We start from the raw sequence: 13,896 nt of genomic DNA, 5'->3' as shown, positions 1-13,896 counted from the left end.
ATTTCATCCTTAATCCATTCTTGGGCCAAAAAAACATTGAGTTGGTCAGAGTACTACTGACCCGGGTGGTTGAACTGTCAACCTGTTCTACCTGAACAATGGTTAGTAGGAGATTAGAGGGGGACTGAGACTGAGACAAGACCGATCACACAATAGAGACAACAGAGAGAGATCTAGAGATCTAGAGAGAGAGAGAGAGAGAGAGAGAGAGAGAGAAGAAGAAGAAGAAGATCTGCGATCTGAGAGAAATCAGATCTCAGATCTCATATCTGAAACCTACAACTTTTGTTGCCATCAGCATCCCCAGTGGGTGAAGTCAGATCCTCCTCCTCCTCTTCCTTCTTCCCTCCTTCCTCCCTTCATTTCTTTCTTTCTCTCATTCCTTTCGTTTTTTTGCTCTTTCTCCTTTCTTCCATCCTTTCTTTCTTTTCTTTCTGTCATTCTTTTCTTCTTTCTTTCTCAGCCAACAACTACATAGTCTCTCTTTTCTCATACTAATAACAGTCTAAAAGTTACCTTAATAATCTAAACCACCTGAACCGTTTGATCCGGACAGTCGAATAATTGACCCAAAAACTAGTGGTCACAACGGTTTCATTTCCGTGTCAGTTTTTAAAACATTTCTGAGTATTCAAGTACAAAATATGTTTATTAGTCAATAGAACTAATGAACTACACAAGCTGGTTTGATTAATGTAGGAGACTACCCTTTTTTTTCTTTTGTTACAACAGGTTATCTATGTCCAAGTTGTGCCATTAAATCCATCATATCTTGTGTTAATATCTTTGTGAATGGTATCGCAAGTGGTCAACACATTTAATTAGTTATTTGATTCTTGAGATAGCATTTGCCTAGATAATTTATTGAGAAATTCCTATTAAAAATTTAAGCTTCCTCTGGCTTTGGTGGTATTAATTTTTAATAATGTTACAAATGCCTACAGCTTTGAGCTATCTGTTTCTTGATACTTTGGAAATTGTCATATATTGATTGTAAGTATGGGTGTTAATGGACCGGTTCTGGGTTAGATCCGTTTAAATCAAAATTAATTTTGGACAACTTGATCAAATTAACAAGACATTAAATTTAGTCAGTCCAAATTTAATGGTCCAAAATATTTATTGGATTGGATTGGACCTGGTCCATTCATAATAAACTTATATTGGATTAGGTTGAATTTAACCAATATCCAGTCCATACAGGTGTCAATGGATCAGGTTTGGGTTCCTACCAATCTAAATTAAAACTAATTTGGGCAGATTGGATAGTTAAGACATTAAATTTGACTGGTCCAAAGTATTCATCAGATTGAAGTAGATCTATAATAAGACTCATATTGGACCGGATTGGATTGGACCAGTATTGATAGTCGTATTGGAGGCAAAAATATATATGGCCGTACATTGAACAATGAGAATGAAAACAATTTTGAGAGCAAATATATATGATTTTCTTTTATTTAAGGATTCATTTTGTGTTCTTTATTTTTTGATAAGGCAAAATTTCAAACAGTGAAAGGTCCCACCGAGGCAACAAGAGTCGAATTCGATCGAGCTATTGGATTCGAAGTCCGTGGTGATGCTGCCCAGGATTTTGTGTTGTTTGCCTGCACTGTAGAGTAGGTGAAGGAGGGCCTAAAACTATTAAGATAAAATATAAAAACCTCCCCCTGAAGTTTCTGACAATCATAAAAATCTTTTCTTTAATTTTATGTTAGCAAAAACTTCCCTTACGTTTTTAAAGAATTAGACAAAAATCTCCCATTTGTCACTAACACAGACGGTAATGACATAAAGTTACAAAATTACCCCTGATTTGTCATTAAGGCTTTATTTAAAATATTTGAAAATGCCAGGATTACCCTTGACTGAGTACTAAAACAATGTATTATCATGTCCAAATCTCAATCCGATGACAATAATACTAACTCTTGACTGATTCTTTCTTACACACTGATTCAATTCCGTCTCACCTTGTCAACATACCTCTCGTATCTTCTTCCCCCCTCAACATCGTCATCCTCTGGCCACTACCAGGGCTGTAAATTTGTCACTTAGTGGTAGAAGGGAGGTTTTTGTTCAATTCTTTAAAAACTGAGGGAGGTTATTAAAATAAAATTAAAAGAGAGGTTTTTATAATTGTCAGAAACTTCAGGAAAGGTTTTGATATTTTACCCAAACTATTTATAAACCATGCATTTGATTGTGTTGTAAACTAGAAAAGATTAGTCTTGTTTTATGATATTAAATATAAGACATTGAGCCGTGGAACAAGGCACGTGTTGGACACTTCAGAATAATTAGTTTCATGTGATCTCTGTTTGCCGTGCTGCAAACAGAGATTAGTCTCAAAATTCAAGGTAAGAAATAATTAAAATAGAAATAAATTGACTCCTTTATCACAAACCCGCTCCATCTATATTCAAGAATCTTAGAGCTCACGTCATATTTAACATGCATGCATCGTGGTGATGTTTTTAAGATAATTAAACTCAATTAATAAAGAATAATCATATGGCTTAGATGATGATCATCAAGCCTTATATTGGAGTCTGCAAGTTGAATCCACTGTGCATTGGAAACATCTGGCATGAATAATAACAAATAAGTATGGGAGATGTTCCCAATGTATCATAGGATGTGTGTGTGAGGCACCTGTGAGGCATCAGGTGTGAGGAGCAGATCTGGTCTCGCCTTTTTTATCCAGGTGAATGGAATTGTGCATATAAATTGTATTCTTTTCTATATATCAAGGTAAGTTTTCCTCGTTATCATTTTTACCATTATACTTTTTTATTTTTATTTTTAAAGCTTGTTTAATATACATTTTTATCTCATTTGTTTTAGCATTTTCCCTTTAAGGACCCACTTGATTTTTGGTAAGTTACTTATTTGGGCAAATGCAATTATCTAGATAAGTTTTTCCTAGGAAATACTTAAAAAACTTATCCGGGTAAGTGCATTTACCCATATTCTTTTATTTCTCATGTAAATAAGGCACTTAAATGACTATTTTAGCCATAAAAATCCATAATTAAAAAGGGCATTTTTGTCCCATTCAAGTGTTGACAACTTCCCCCCTAGGTGGGAAAGTTATTTACCCACTTATAGTGGATTTGATGTTAGAACTTGTATGCATTAGTAAATTCATTGGATGCTGAATTAGTCGTTTCAATTAAACTCCTATTATTATATGTATTATGTGTAGTAAAATATTATAAAGTTTATAATTAATTATATGTATGTATATGTTAAAAAATAATTAATACTTTTAATTTATTTTCATTTTGAGCACAATAAAATGGTTGTGGATTAAATTCATCCAATCTAAAGATTTGATAATTGGATCAGATGTGGATGTAGCCGAGTCCAATTCAAATGTGGGCTTGAGTCGAAGAATTTGGATTAGCTAAACATTTTAGCCATGTAATAGGCTACGGAATCAATGATAATGCCCCACACCAATGACAAGATACATGAGACCCATAATGAGAGGTTGAATGGTTGTCTCATGTATTTAGTTACTGGTTTAGAGTGTTATATTGGTTCCACAACCATCTGAGCAGCTATTGCGTTAGGGGTGTTCACGGTTTAGTTAACTCCCATTTTTTCTTATTAAATCTTATATTAAATTATTTTTACTAATAAGTGATACTAATTAGATATATGCCAGTATTTTTAACAATATAAACTTGTATATTTCAAAACTAACTCAATAACAAAATAATTCTTTATAAAAGTGGTGATTAAAAATTTACAAAATGTAGAAAAAAATTAGACACATTTATGATATTTTTATTAATAAAATTAAAAAAAAAGTGTAATAAACAAACATTATTTTTATTGATAATGAAAATTAAATACATAATTTAGAATTAAGCAAAAATGAAATTATTTTACTATCTGGCAAAGATAAGTAGTTCAATTTTTGGGTCAAATTTGTTAGCGTTTAATGTCATAAATTAATTAATTAATTAATTAAAATATAAAAATACAAAATGAAAAAATACATAAATTTTTGCAAAAGAACACTCGGGCACATGTATAATATCATAAAATTATCGTATTAAACAAGAAGTAAGTGTGACATATCGGGATTATTTTTACACAGAAATACGAAAAGAATTATAGAAAAATTGAACACATCTATAATTTGATATTTACACTACTATTAAAAATATGAATAAGATTATGGAACATTCTTTTAACTAAATTACTCAATTTTGAATTTATTCCATATTTAATTGTGAGGTTTAAATTGTAAATTGAACTACTACTTACAAGTGTTAATTGGATCGGATTTTGTCAAATCCGATCTGGTCCAACGTGAGCCCATGATAAATGGACCAAGTCCAATCCGTTCCAAATCAATGTTTGGACCATCCAATTTGTTCAAATTCTTTTAATTTAGATTGGTATCAATCCAAACTTGGTCCATTGACACCTATATTCCTATCTTATATCAATTGACCAGATATTGGCTTAATCCAACCCAATCCAATATAAATTTATTACGGACGAACCAAGTCCAATCCAATCTAATAAATATTCTGGACCAGATTGGTCCAATCTAATATGTCTTGTTGTTCCATCAAATCCGTCCAAATTGATTTTGGATTGGATGGGGTCTAGTCCAAAACCGGTCCATTGACACCCATATTACTACTTTTTCACTGTTCAAGTGACACCTTAGTTGGCCGAAGCTGTCATGTGCTCTGCCTTTTGGCCAGTGACTTCAGACCATGTCAACACATGTCACCACAAACTACGTTACAGAGAGGCCTCACGAGGAAGCAAATTCCCGCACAAACAAGGAGACGTAGCCCATTTGGGAGAGCGGGACCTCCCAAGAACCTGGGTGGGCAACCTCATTCCAAAACCCCTGTGGACCTCATCCGACTACAACACAGGTGTTCGGTCTATATAAAGGTATCTTCTCCTCAAGGTAAGTTCTCTAGGATCTAGCACACATTACTCTCCTCGGCTTGAACCAGCTCTCTACCTACTCGGCCCAACCTCTCTCTCTCTCTCTCTTCTCTCTCTCTCTCTCTCTTCATTACTGACTTGATCATCGAAGTGCCTACCTGGGAATAAATTCCTCAGGCCTTTGATTCTCTCTGTGCTTGTAGACTACAATGTACAACCTTTCCCTTCCACCTCGACCTTGTTCAGTTGATAGGACTATTTTCTATGTATTTGGCTCGACACACCTCAAATCGATCAACATCATTCACCTCGTTCAATTATCGCTATTTAAATCTTACATTTCTTTGATAAATGAACAAAAAAATATACACCAAAAAGATAAAACATTACAGAAAGCAAAATCTAGCCAAGTAGGTAGGCCTATCAATGATACTTGAAGCTTCACAACTCGAATCGATGATATTTGGATGAGGTGTTTTGTATAATCAAATTTGGATTTTGCAATTTGCATCCTATTAATAATAAAAATAAAAAAATATAAAAACAAAAATAAAAAATACATATTAATATAATTTTTTTGATACATTATTACTATCATTATGATCATCTAGAATTGCCACGTGCAAACATACTTACTAGTATAATAAAAAATAGAAATATGTATAAAATATTATATTTTAAATAGTAAATAATATATTATATATTATAAATAATATTTATATATAATGCTTATTTATTAATTTATAATATATATAATATACATAAATATATAAAATATATAGAAATATGTGTACTATTTTGGTTCAATTAACCACTCATTTTATATATTGGTTAACCGAAACCAAACTGGTACCTTTGGTTTTTTAAAATACTAAACCGCAATTGAACTGACCGGTTCTGATAATTGGATTTTCAGTTTGGTTTCGAACGATTTTTCAGTTTGGTTCGATTTTTTGATTTTTTTGCTCACCCCTACGTTCAGCTAATGTTACTCTAGGAAGAAACCGTCATCCCTAGCAAGCATTGAGGTATCGATATGATACTCCAAATACGGGGTGTATCATATTGGTATCCATGATCATGGATATAGGATACGCTACGACTGAATACGTATCTCATGAGTCATGCTTATCGGTATGATATGCCTCCATATTGGGTTGTATCGCACCATATCGGTGGATACGGTCCAATACACACCGATATGGAGGTGTATCTATGTTTAGTTTGACAAAATTGTACATTGAGTACTTTTGGATTGTTTTTCATCTTTAATACAAGTTAAAAATAGTATTATGAAAAATGAAATAAATATTTTAAGATTTAATTTTTTCAAAAATAAAAAATAAAAACTAAAAATTATAAAAATAATATATTTCATCTACCTTAAATGATGTATATATTTTATTTTACACATAATTATATGTTAACAATGAAAGCATAGTTATTATTTGAAAAAAATAGTTATTATATAAAAATATTAAATACATAAAATTTCCCAACAAAATTAATGGAAAACAGAAAATTATAATTATAAAAACTGAAACAAATAATTTAAGATTTAATTTTCCCAAAAGATTTAATAAAAACTGAAAATTAAATATATTTAATTTATCTATCTTAAATTATTTGTTTTATTTTACAATTATGTGTAAAATAGTTGAAAATTATAGTCGTTATTTAAATAAAATACTAAATTAATAAATATTCTCAAAAATTAATAAAAATTAAAAATTATAATTATAAATTTGAAAGAATGATAATTATTGTACAATGTTTGAATGTTATAAAGTCTGGGTATTGTTTATTGTAATATTTCTATTCATATAACTTATTAAAGCATGCATTTCTCATGTCTTTATATCTTATTTATAGATGATTCAGCTTTTGGTTTAGTATTATTAATGCATTTATGTGATTTTTATACATTTTACTAGCATATCCAAGCATTTATATATCTTTCATTCGTATCAATATGTTTCCAAAATATATTCATACGATTTATCCAATACGATACCCGATACCTATCACCATGTCTAAGAGCGAAGGGAAAAGAAATAACTGTGATGTGAAAGCAATTAATGTGTCTCGAAATGGTGAGTTTTAAATTATTTGCTTTCTCGAAATATTCAAATGAAGCCAATATTATTCCTAAGATAAATAAACAAAAAAGGGGTGGTGGAAGCACTTAATTAATTGGAGAAAGAGTTGAACAAAGTCCTGAGAATGATCAAATTGAAGTGATCCTCAGCCTCAGCCTCAGCTCAGGTGTACCCAGACGTAATTGCATTGTCCTTCTCATATCCTAAACCGCAACTGGTGAAAGCATACCACATTACTTAGTTACCCTCTTGAGTCTTCTTTTTGAATTGTTTAAACCTTGCATCTTCTCATCTCATCCCATTGGTGACTCCACCTTTCCATCAGTTAATCCGGACCCTCAAAATTTTTGGTCCACCTTGGTCTTATTAAAGAGACTCGGACCTTGATTGTGATCTTCATTGGTCCATTAGATGATGCATGTGTAAGTGTAACTTAATTGATCAATCCAAAGTCTGAGAGGTCTGATTTGTTGCAACAGTGTGATGATAATGCGCACAGAGATAAAGCATGTGCTCAAGTAGATCCTGGCTCAGTATATACACGGCAACCAATGAGGTTTCACTGAACCAGTTTTACCGAAGAAGGTGGTGGTGGTGGTAGTGGCGGTGGATGGTGGTGGGCCTCCAACAAATATATATATATATATATATATATATTCCTGATCTGAAGACAAAGAGACACATCTCTCGGCCACTTCAGTCTCTTTAACGAGTTTTCCATTTTTCAATAACTCCATTTCTCCTCCACTCCCCAGCATTTATTATAAATATCCATTCAAAATCCCTCCTGTGGCATCTTAGTCTCTCTCTCTCTCTCTCTCTCTCTCTCTTCTCTCTCTCTGCAGAAGAATGGCTGTGTTACTCTTTTCTGCTTGCTTTGTCCTGCTCTCCCTCGTCAGCAGCTCAGTTTTTGCTGTTGCATATCTAGATGGTAACTAATGACCACCCACTCTTTTATTTTGTTTCTTGTTTCATGGATTGCTATCTATTTTATTTTAGATATATAGATGTTTTCTGCTTTTGTATACAGTATGCCATTGGTTGGATTTGTCTGAATTAGTGATTTGGGTACTTGTGTGCATGATGGGTGTGGCCTGTTTTGTTTCATCTACTGGATTTTTGGGTGCTGCAGTGCAGTCTGCTTTCATGAGTTGGCTTTTGTTTTGTTTTTTGTTTTTTTTTTTTTTTTTCACAACTTCTGGTGCTCTTATCCAGTAAGTTGCTGATGAGTTTGTCTGTCTGTGGGTCTGTGTTTTGCTGTCTATTTTGTTTTAGATATATTCATGTTTTCTGGTTTTCTGAATCAGTGATTTGGTTGCTAGTGTACATGAGGGTGGATCTTTTTTGTTTCATCTGTTGGTTTTTTTGGTACTACAATGCAGTCTGCCTTCATGAGTTGGCCATTTGTGTTGTTTCTTCACAACTTCTGGTGCTCTAATTATGAACTGTTTCTAATACAAACATGTACAGTGTAAAGCCTTGTATTTTCTATATCTAAACCTGTATTTGCACTGTAAAGATATAAATATGTAGAGTGCAAAACTATTTTGTATGTATGTATTTGTAATGTACATATTTGTATTCATACCGTTTCCGAACTGTTTCTAAATTTCAGTGTGTGTTTTGTTCACTGACATCATCATCTCTTTTACTGCACAGAGCTTCTCCCAAATGGAAACTTTGAAGAGGGGCCCAATCCATCCAATCTGAAGAAAACAGTCATCATAGGGAAGTACTCCCTCCCCAAATGGGAAATCGATGGCCTGGTGGAGTACATATCAGGTGGGCCCCAGCCAGGTGGCTTCTTCTATGCCGTCCCTCGTGGGGTCCATGCAGCAAGGCTTGGCAACGAGGCCTCCATCTCTCAATCTATAGCCGTTAAACCAGGATCATTCTACGCCCTCACGTTTGGTACCACCCGAACTTGTGCTCAAGATGAGGTGTTAAGGGTCTCAGTCCCTCCTTTCTCAGGGGACCTCCCCATGCAGACACTCTACAGTAGCAATGGAGGTGACACTTATGCTTGGGCATTCAAGGCCACCTCCAATGTTGCCAACATCACATTTCACAACCCTGGGATCCATGAGGACCCCGCATGTGGGCCCCTCTTGGATGCAGTTGCAATCAAGGAGATTATCTCTCCCCTGCCCACTGGAGGTAAATTTCTAAGCCATTCTTTTCAATTTAGGCCCCGTTTAGTTTTGCAGGAATAGGAGTTTTAGAATCAGAATCGGGAGGGATGATTCTAATTTCAACTGTTTGATTGAGTGGAATTGGAATTCCATTCTCATTTTCACTGGAATGTCATTCCTTCATTTGAGGGAATGGCCATTCCCTAAAATCTGGAAGAATTAATCCCATAGTCTGTTTAGTTCAGATAGGAATGGCAACGTAAATTAAAATCAACAAAAATAGGATTTCATTCTCAAAGTAATATAGTTGACCAACATGCGCAAGTGCAACAGTAGCTTGTGCGACACAGAATCAGAGACATTATATGGAGTAACTTGGCTATTACATGATACTTATAAAACCATGGGCTCTATGGTCCAAATCCATCTACTTAAGATCTAGATTAAACACAAAAAAAGAAATCTGTCATAATAGTGGGAAATCCGAAATCAGTATAACAGTTGTTGATTTTCTAATATTTTTTATTTGACATCATATAATATAATATGATTTAAAAAATAATTAAAGATTATTTTAAAAAATTATTGTTAAGTATTGAAAATGATATGATAATAGCTATTATAGCAATTAATTAATATTTATGTGATTTGGCATTTTAAGGACCCTGATTTATAGCAAAGTTGTTTTTCAACTTCTCTAAAATCCAGGATTTCTTTTACATGAAAATTTAGTATGGAGTCCAAATTATTTTTGGCCCAACACACTTGTGAATGTGTCAATAATAGGTCCTTTTAGGGTCCAAATTGGTTATGGTTTTCTATATGGCTGTAAACAGATTGGATTCAACCCAATTCAAATTAGAATATGATCTGCTTATGTTGGATTTGGATATCCATTTAACCATGATCGGCTAAGATCATATTGGATTTAAAAATGTAATCCGTTTGTTAATTGATTCAAATTCAAAATATTGCTTGATTCGATCCACTAGGAACTAATATATTGACTATTAGGCCCTTAGCATAATTTTAATTTCTAATGCTGTAGGATTAAGTGGGATTTGGATTTCAGAATAACCCATTTCACCTATTCATAGCATATAATTTTTTGGTACATATTTAACTTTGTAGATTAATTTATACTAGAATTGGATCAAATCTGAGACAAATGTCTGAACATATAAATTAATCTAATTTGGATCTATGATTCACATATCTGTTAGCTTTACCTTTAGAATTTAATTCCCATATCCTATATTCTTATTAGATCTAAGTTCAAATACACCCCTATTTAAATTCAATTTGATCTATTTACAGAATTAACAATTGGACCAATATTGACTCAATTTTTTGAGAGTGAATGTTAGATTAAAATCATAGCTTTAAACAGCTAATATTTGTTGAAGTCTTGAGAAAACCACCAATATAAGGTGAGGGTTTGGTTTGATGCAAATGAGAGTATTCGATCAACATCTCTCAACACAAATGAGAGTATTAAAATGAGAGTTCAGATCTGCCATATCATCTCATTACATGATAGAAATAAACTTACTATTTAAGGAAGCTCCCTACTAGCTTGATCCCATTAGGAAACACTGTCTTTAATATTATTACGAGTTGAGTGGCACCAGAATTTGCACATGCAAAACAAATGAATAGAGTGTAGAGAGAGAATGCAATTTTTAAATTATTATTATCATTATTATTTAGGCAAACTTTTTATAAATGACCCCAATAAGGAAAAGTATATCCTTCATCTTGTAAATGATAATACCAGAACTGATGATATCATCATGGAAAGATGTTCTCAATACAGGGCAGGGATATGCTGTGGGGTGTTGTGGGACGACCCCTTATAAGAAGGCTACACAAGATCTCTAATCATGAAAAGATAAAAATGGAACTACCTTGTCTTTTTCAGGAAAATACTTTTTGATTTTTAAGTAAGAATTTGCCCCTTCGTATATTAAAGCAAGCCCATGACCCAGATAATACTCATTTCCTAGTCACTAGTCAAGTTGGCCAACTGAAGAAGCTTGTTCTAATTAATTATTCACTTTTTCTTCTTTTCTTTTCTTTTTATTTGGCAGGTAACTTGGTGAAGAATGGTGATTTTGAATATGGGCCTCACCTGTTCAAGAACTTCTCAACCGGGGTCCTCATCCCTCCCAAACAACAAGATCTCATATCCCCACTCCCTGGTTGGATCATAGAATCCCTCAAAGCAGTAAAGTACATAGACTCAAAGCATTTCTCTGTCCCATCAGGATTTTCTGCAATTGAATTGGTTGCAGGGAGAGAGAGCGCCATTGCCCAAGTGCTAAGAACAGTCCCTGGCAAACTCTACGAGCTCACATTCACAGTTGGGGACGCCAAGAATGGCTGCCATGGATCGATGATGGTCGAAGCTTTTGCAGCTAACGAGACCCTGAAAGTTCCATTCCAGTCTCATGCAAGTAGTAGGTTCAAGACTGCAAGTCTGAAGTTCAAAGCACTTGAGCCCAGAACAAGGATAACATTTTACAGTGGATTTTATCATACAAAGCTTCATGACTATGGCACCCTTTGTGGCCCTGTCTTGGATCATGTTAGAGTTTTCCCTGTTTCGTAGGTGGTGTTTGGTAGTTGGTACCATTCCAATGGAATTTCATGTCAAAATGCATGGAATTTATTTGATTGGTTTTTATTCTGATTAGGTGTTGAGCATGAACAGTATTGTGTTTATTATTGGTATCGCCACCTAAAACGTTTACATTAAATGTTTATATTCAATGTGACACCACTCTATTGCTCTATGCTTCTAATGGCTCTAGAAGCCTAGAACCAAAAATAGAACCTTTGTTTTGGATGTAGGGTTATGTGAATTTCATAGTGTACATCTATTTATCTTTGTTAGTATGTCATGCGCCAAAAGACATGCCATGTAAGATGCCAACTAAGCTTATGTGGTTTTGTGGGAGTTTTGTGAGAGGCGTTTTGATATACGGGTGTCATGCCATTATCACACTAGCATTTATCTCATCATATCAATTTGTACTCATCGATATTGATAAAAGTAGTCTTGATTTATGTGCGTATTAACCGTTGTAGGAAGTTTCATTTTAATGCTTCTCATAATGGTTAAGAGTTTAACTGTTTTGCTGATGTGGTGTCTAATGGCGCCTAGTTGTCTCAATAAACGATTTATCAACTACTTTTCTTGGTTTTAATATCAAATCAAGTACAAGCATTTATTTAATAAATGCCCACAGAACCAAATACATACTGAGAGCTAGGTCATTGGATTGTTTCTTCAAAGGAGCAGCTGATAGAAGAAACATCAACTCACTCATGATTCCATGACCATCAATAGAAGGTATCCATTTATCCTCCCAAATAGAAGTGTCATTGCCTTTATTAATGAGCCAACGTACGGGTGCCATGCAAAAATACATCTTTGCCAGGTAGGATACTCTTCCAACCCCAACTTCGCCTTGTTGGAATGCTATTTATGAGGAAATTTCCATTCTTAACATATTTGGCTTTGATTATTTGAACCCACAAAGGGCGGTTTCGTTGGTTTCTAGCCTCCAAGCAAGCTTGGCCAATAAAGCAATGTTAGAACCAGTATGGATTGGATCTTCAAACACCCATTGCCCCCACTTAACTTGTTTCTAGAAACCTAGTCCCCCGCCAATCAATTTACTTTGTTCCTTTCATTTTCATTCCTACCCCACCAAAATTGTCTTCGCATTTCACTATTTCAGTCATCTCTTAGCGCATTCTTGTAGGAAGGAGGAAGCATGACATTATGTATGCGAAGATTGTTGTGATCACATTTAATGAGGACTTCCTTACCAACTTGGAAAAGAAATTTCTCATACAAAGGACTAGTCTTGCAAGAAACCATATCTATAAAGGAAGTGAACATTTTGGGTTTCCATTTCACAAGCTTAATGGGTAATCCAAGATATTTTGTAGGGTGATGCATTTTTCAGGTTTTAAGGCTCTTTGACAGAATTCTCTTGGACGTAAATTAGTCTGTGTTTGGAAATAATGCAAATAGAGTGTAAATCCCGGTTTAGGGTAAATTTGCACTCTAGTTCACTTTTTTGTCTGTATTTAGCAACATTACATTTATGCATTGACAAATGACCACTAGAATCATATGGGTCTAAGCCGGTGGTCGTGGCGGTCTTTAATCCGCCCCCTAAACCTCTGCCGGCTTAGGTTAAGACCTTCAGCTTAGACATAAAAGACTGCCGCCCTTGGAGGCTGGTCTGATGCGGTTCAATCGTCCCTAAAGCGGCAGTATATCAGAACCGTCGGCGGCAGTCAAGACCGCCGGCTTAGATCTTAGACCGCCGCCTTAGGTCAATTAACATGTTTCTTCCGTTGTTATTGGGTGGCAGCCTGGACTGCCGGCTTAGGTCTCTTTAGACCGCCACCTTAGGTCGGGTTTCTTCCTTTTCCAGTGGTGGTCTGGACCACCGCCTTTGTTTTTTTTTTAATTATTTTCATGAATTTGATTTCAGCAGTTTTTTGGGTACCTGTTTAATAAAAATATCGTGGCAGATAATACATAAAAATCAATTTAAATAAAAAATGCAAATAAAAATATAACTTTTAGTTAAATATTAATTATTACAATATCCAAAACAAATTGCTTAAATACAATATCCAATTGACATATACAAAAATACAAGGCATTTAAAAAGCGTTCTTGAATAATGTAACACTTCTTCCAATGCAAATCCACT

General features: G+C 34.3%; 1 protein-coding gene across 1 annotated transcript; it reads left to right on the top strand.

The window, feature by feature from the left end:
• Window positions 1-7,827: 7,827 nt before the first annotated feature.
• On the top strand, window positions 7,828-12,050 carry LOC148872407 (protein TEEBE-like). The gene is made up of 3 exons (XM_088972554.1): window positions 7,828-7,956; window positions 8,685-9,182; window positions 11,248-12,050. Exons 1-3 carry the CDS (start codon window positions 7,875-7,877, stop codon window positions 11,766-11,768), a joined length of 1,101 nt encoding a protein of 366 aa, XP_088828680.1. The 5' UTR covers window positions 7,828-7,874; the 3' UTR covers window positions 11,769-12,050.
• The last annotated feature ends 1,846 nt before the right edge of the window (window positions 12,051-13,896 follow it).

The sequence above is a fragment of the Nelumbo lutea genome, chromosome 2 (genome assembly GCF_056320005.1).
Source record: "Nelumbo lutea isolate HS-2025 chromosome 2, American lotus-T2T, whole genome shotgun sequence".
Classification (NCBI taxonomy): domain Eukaryota; kingdom Viridiplantae; phylum Streptophyta; class Magnoliopsida; order Proteales; family Nelumbonaceae; genus Nelumbo; species Nelumbo lutea.
Note: the sequence above shows the minus strand (reverse complement) of the source record. Positions and strands in the feature narration are given on the sequence as shown.

Excerpts from the sequence above, each read along its gene's own strand:
- LOC148872407 (XM_088972554.1), top strand. The coding sequence starts at position 7,875 with ATGGCTGTGTTACTCTTTTCTGCTTGCTTTGTCCTGCTCTCCCTCGTC. Across the intron at positions 7,957-8,684 it reads TGCTGTTGCATATCTAGATG|AGCTTCTCCCAAATGGAAAC; the intron begins GTAACTAATGAC and ends TTTACTGCACAG. Across the intron at positions 9,183-11,247 it reads CTCTCCCCTGCCCACTGGAG|GTAACTTGGTGAAGAATGGT; the intron begins GTAAATTTCTAA and ends TTTATTTGGCAG.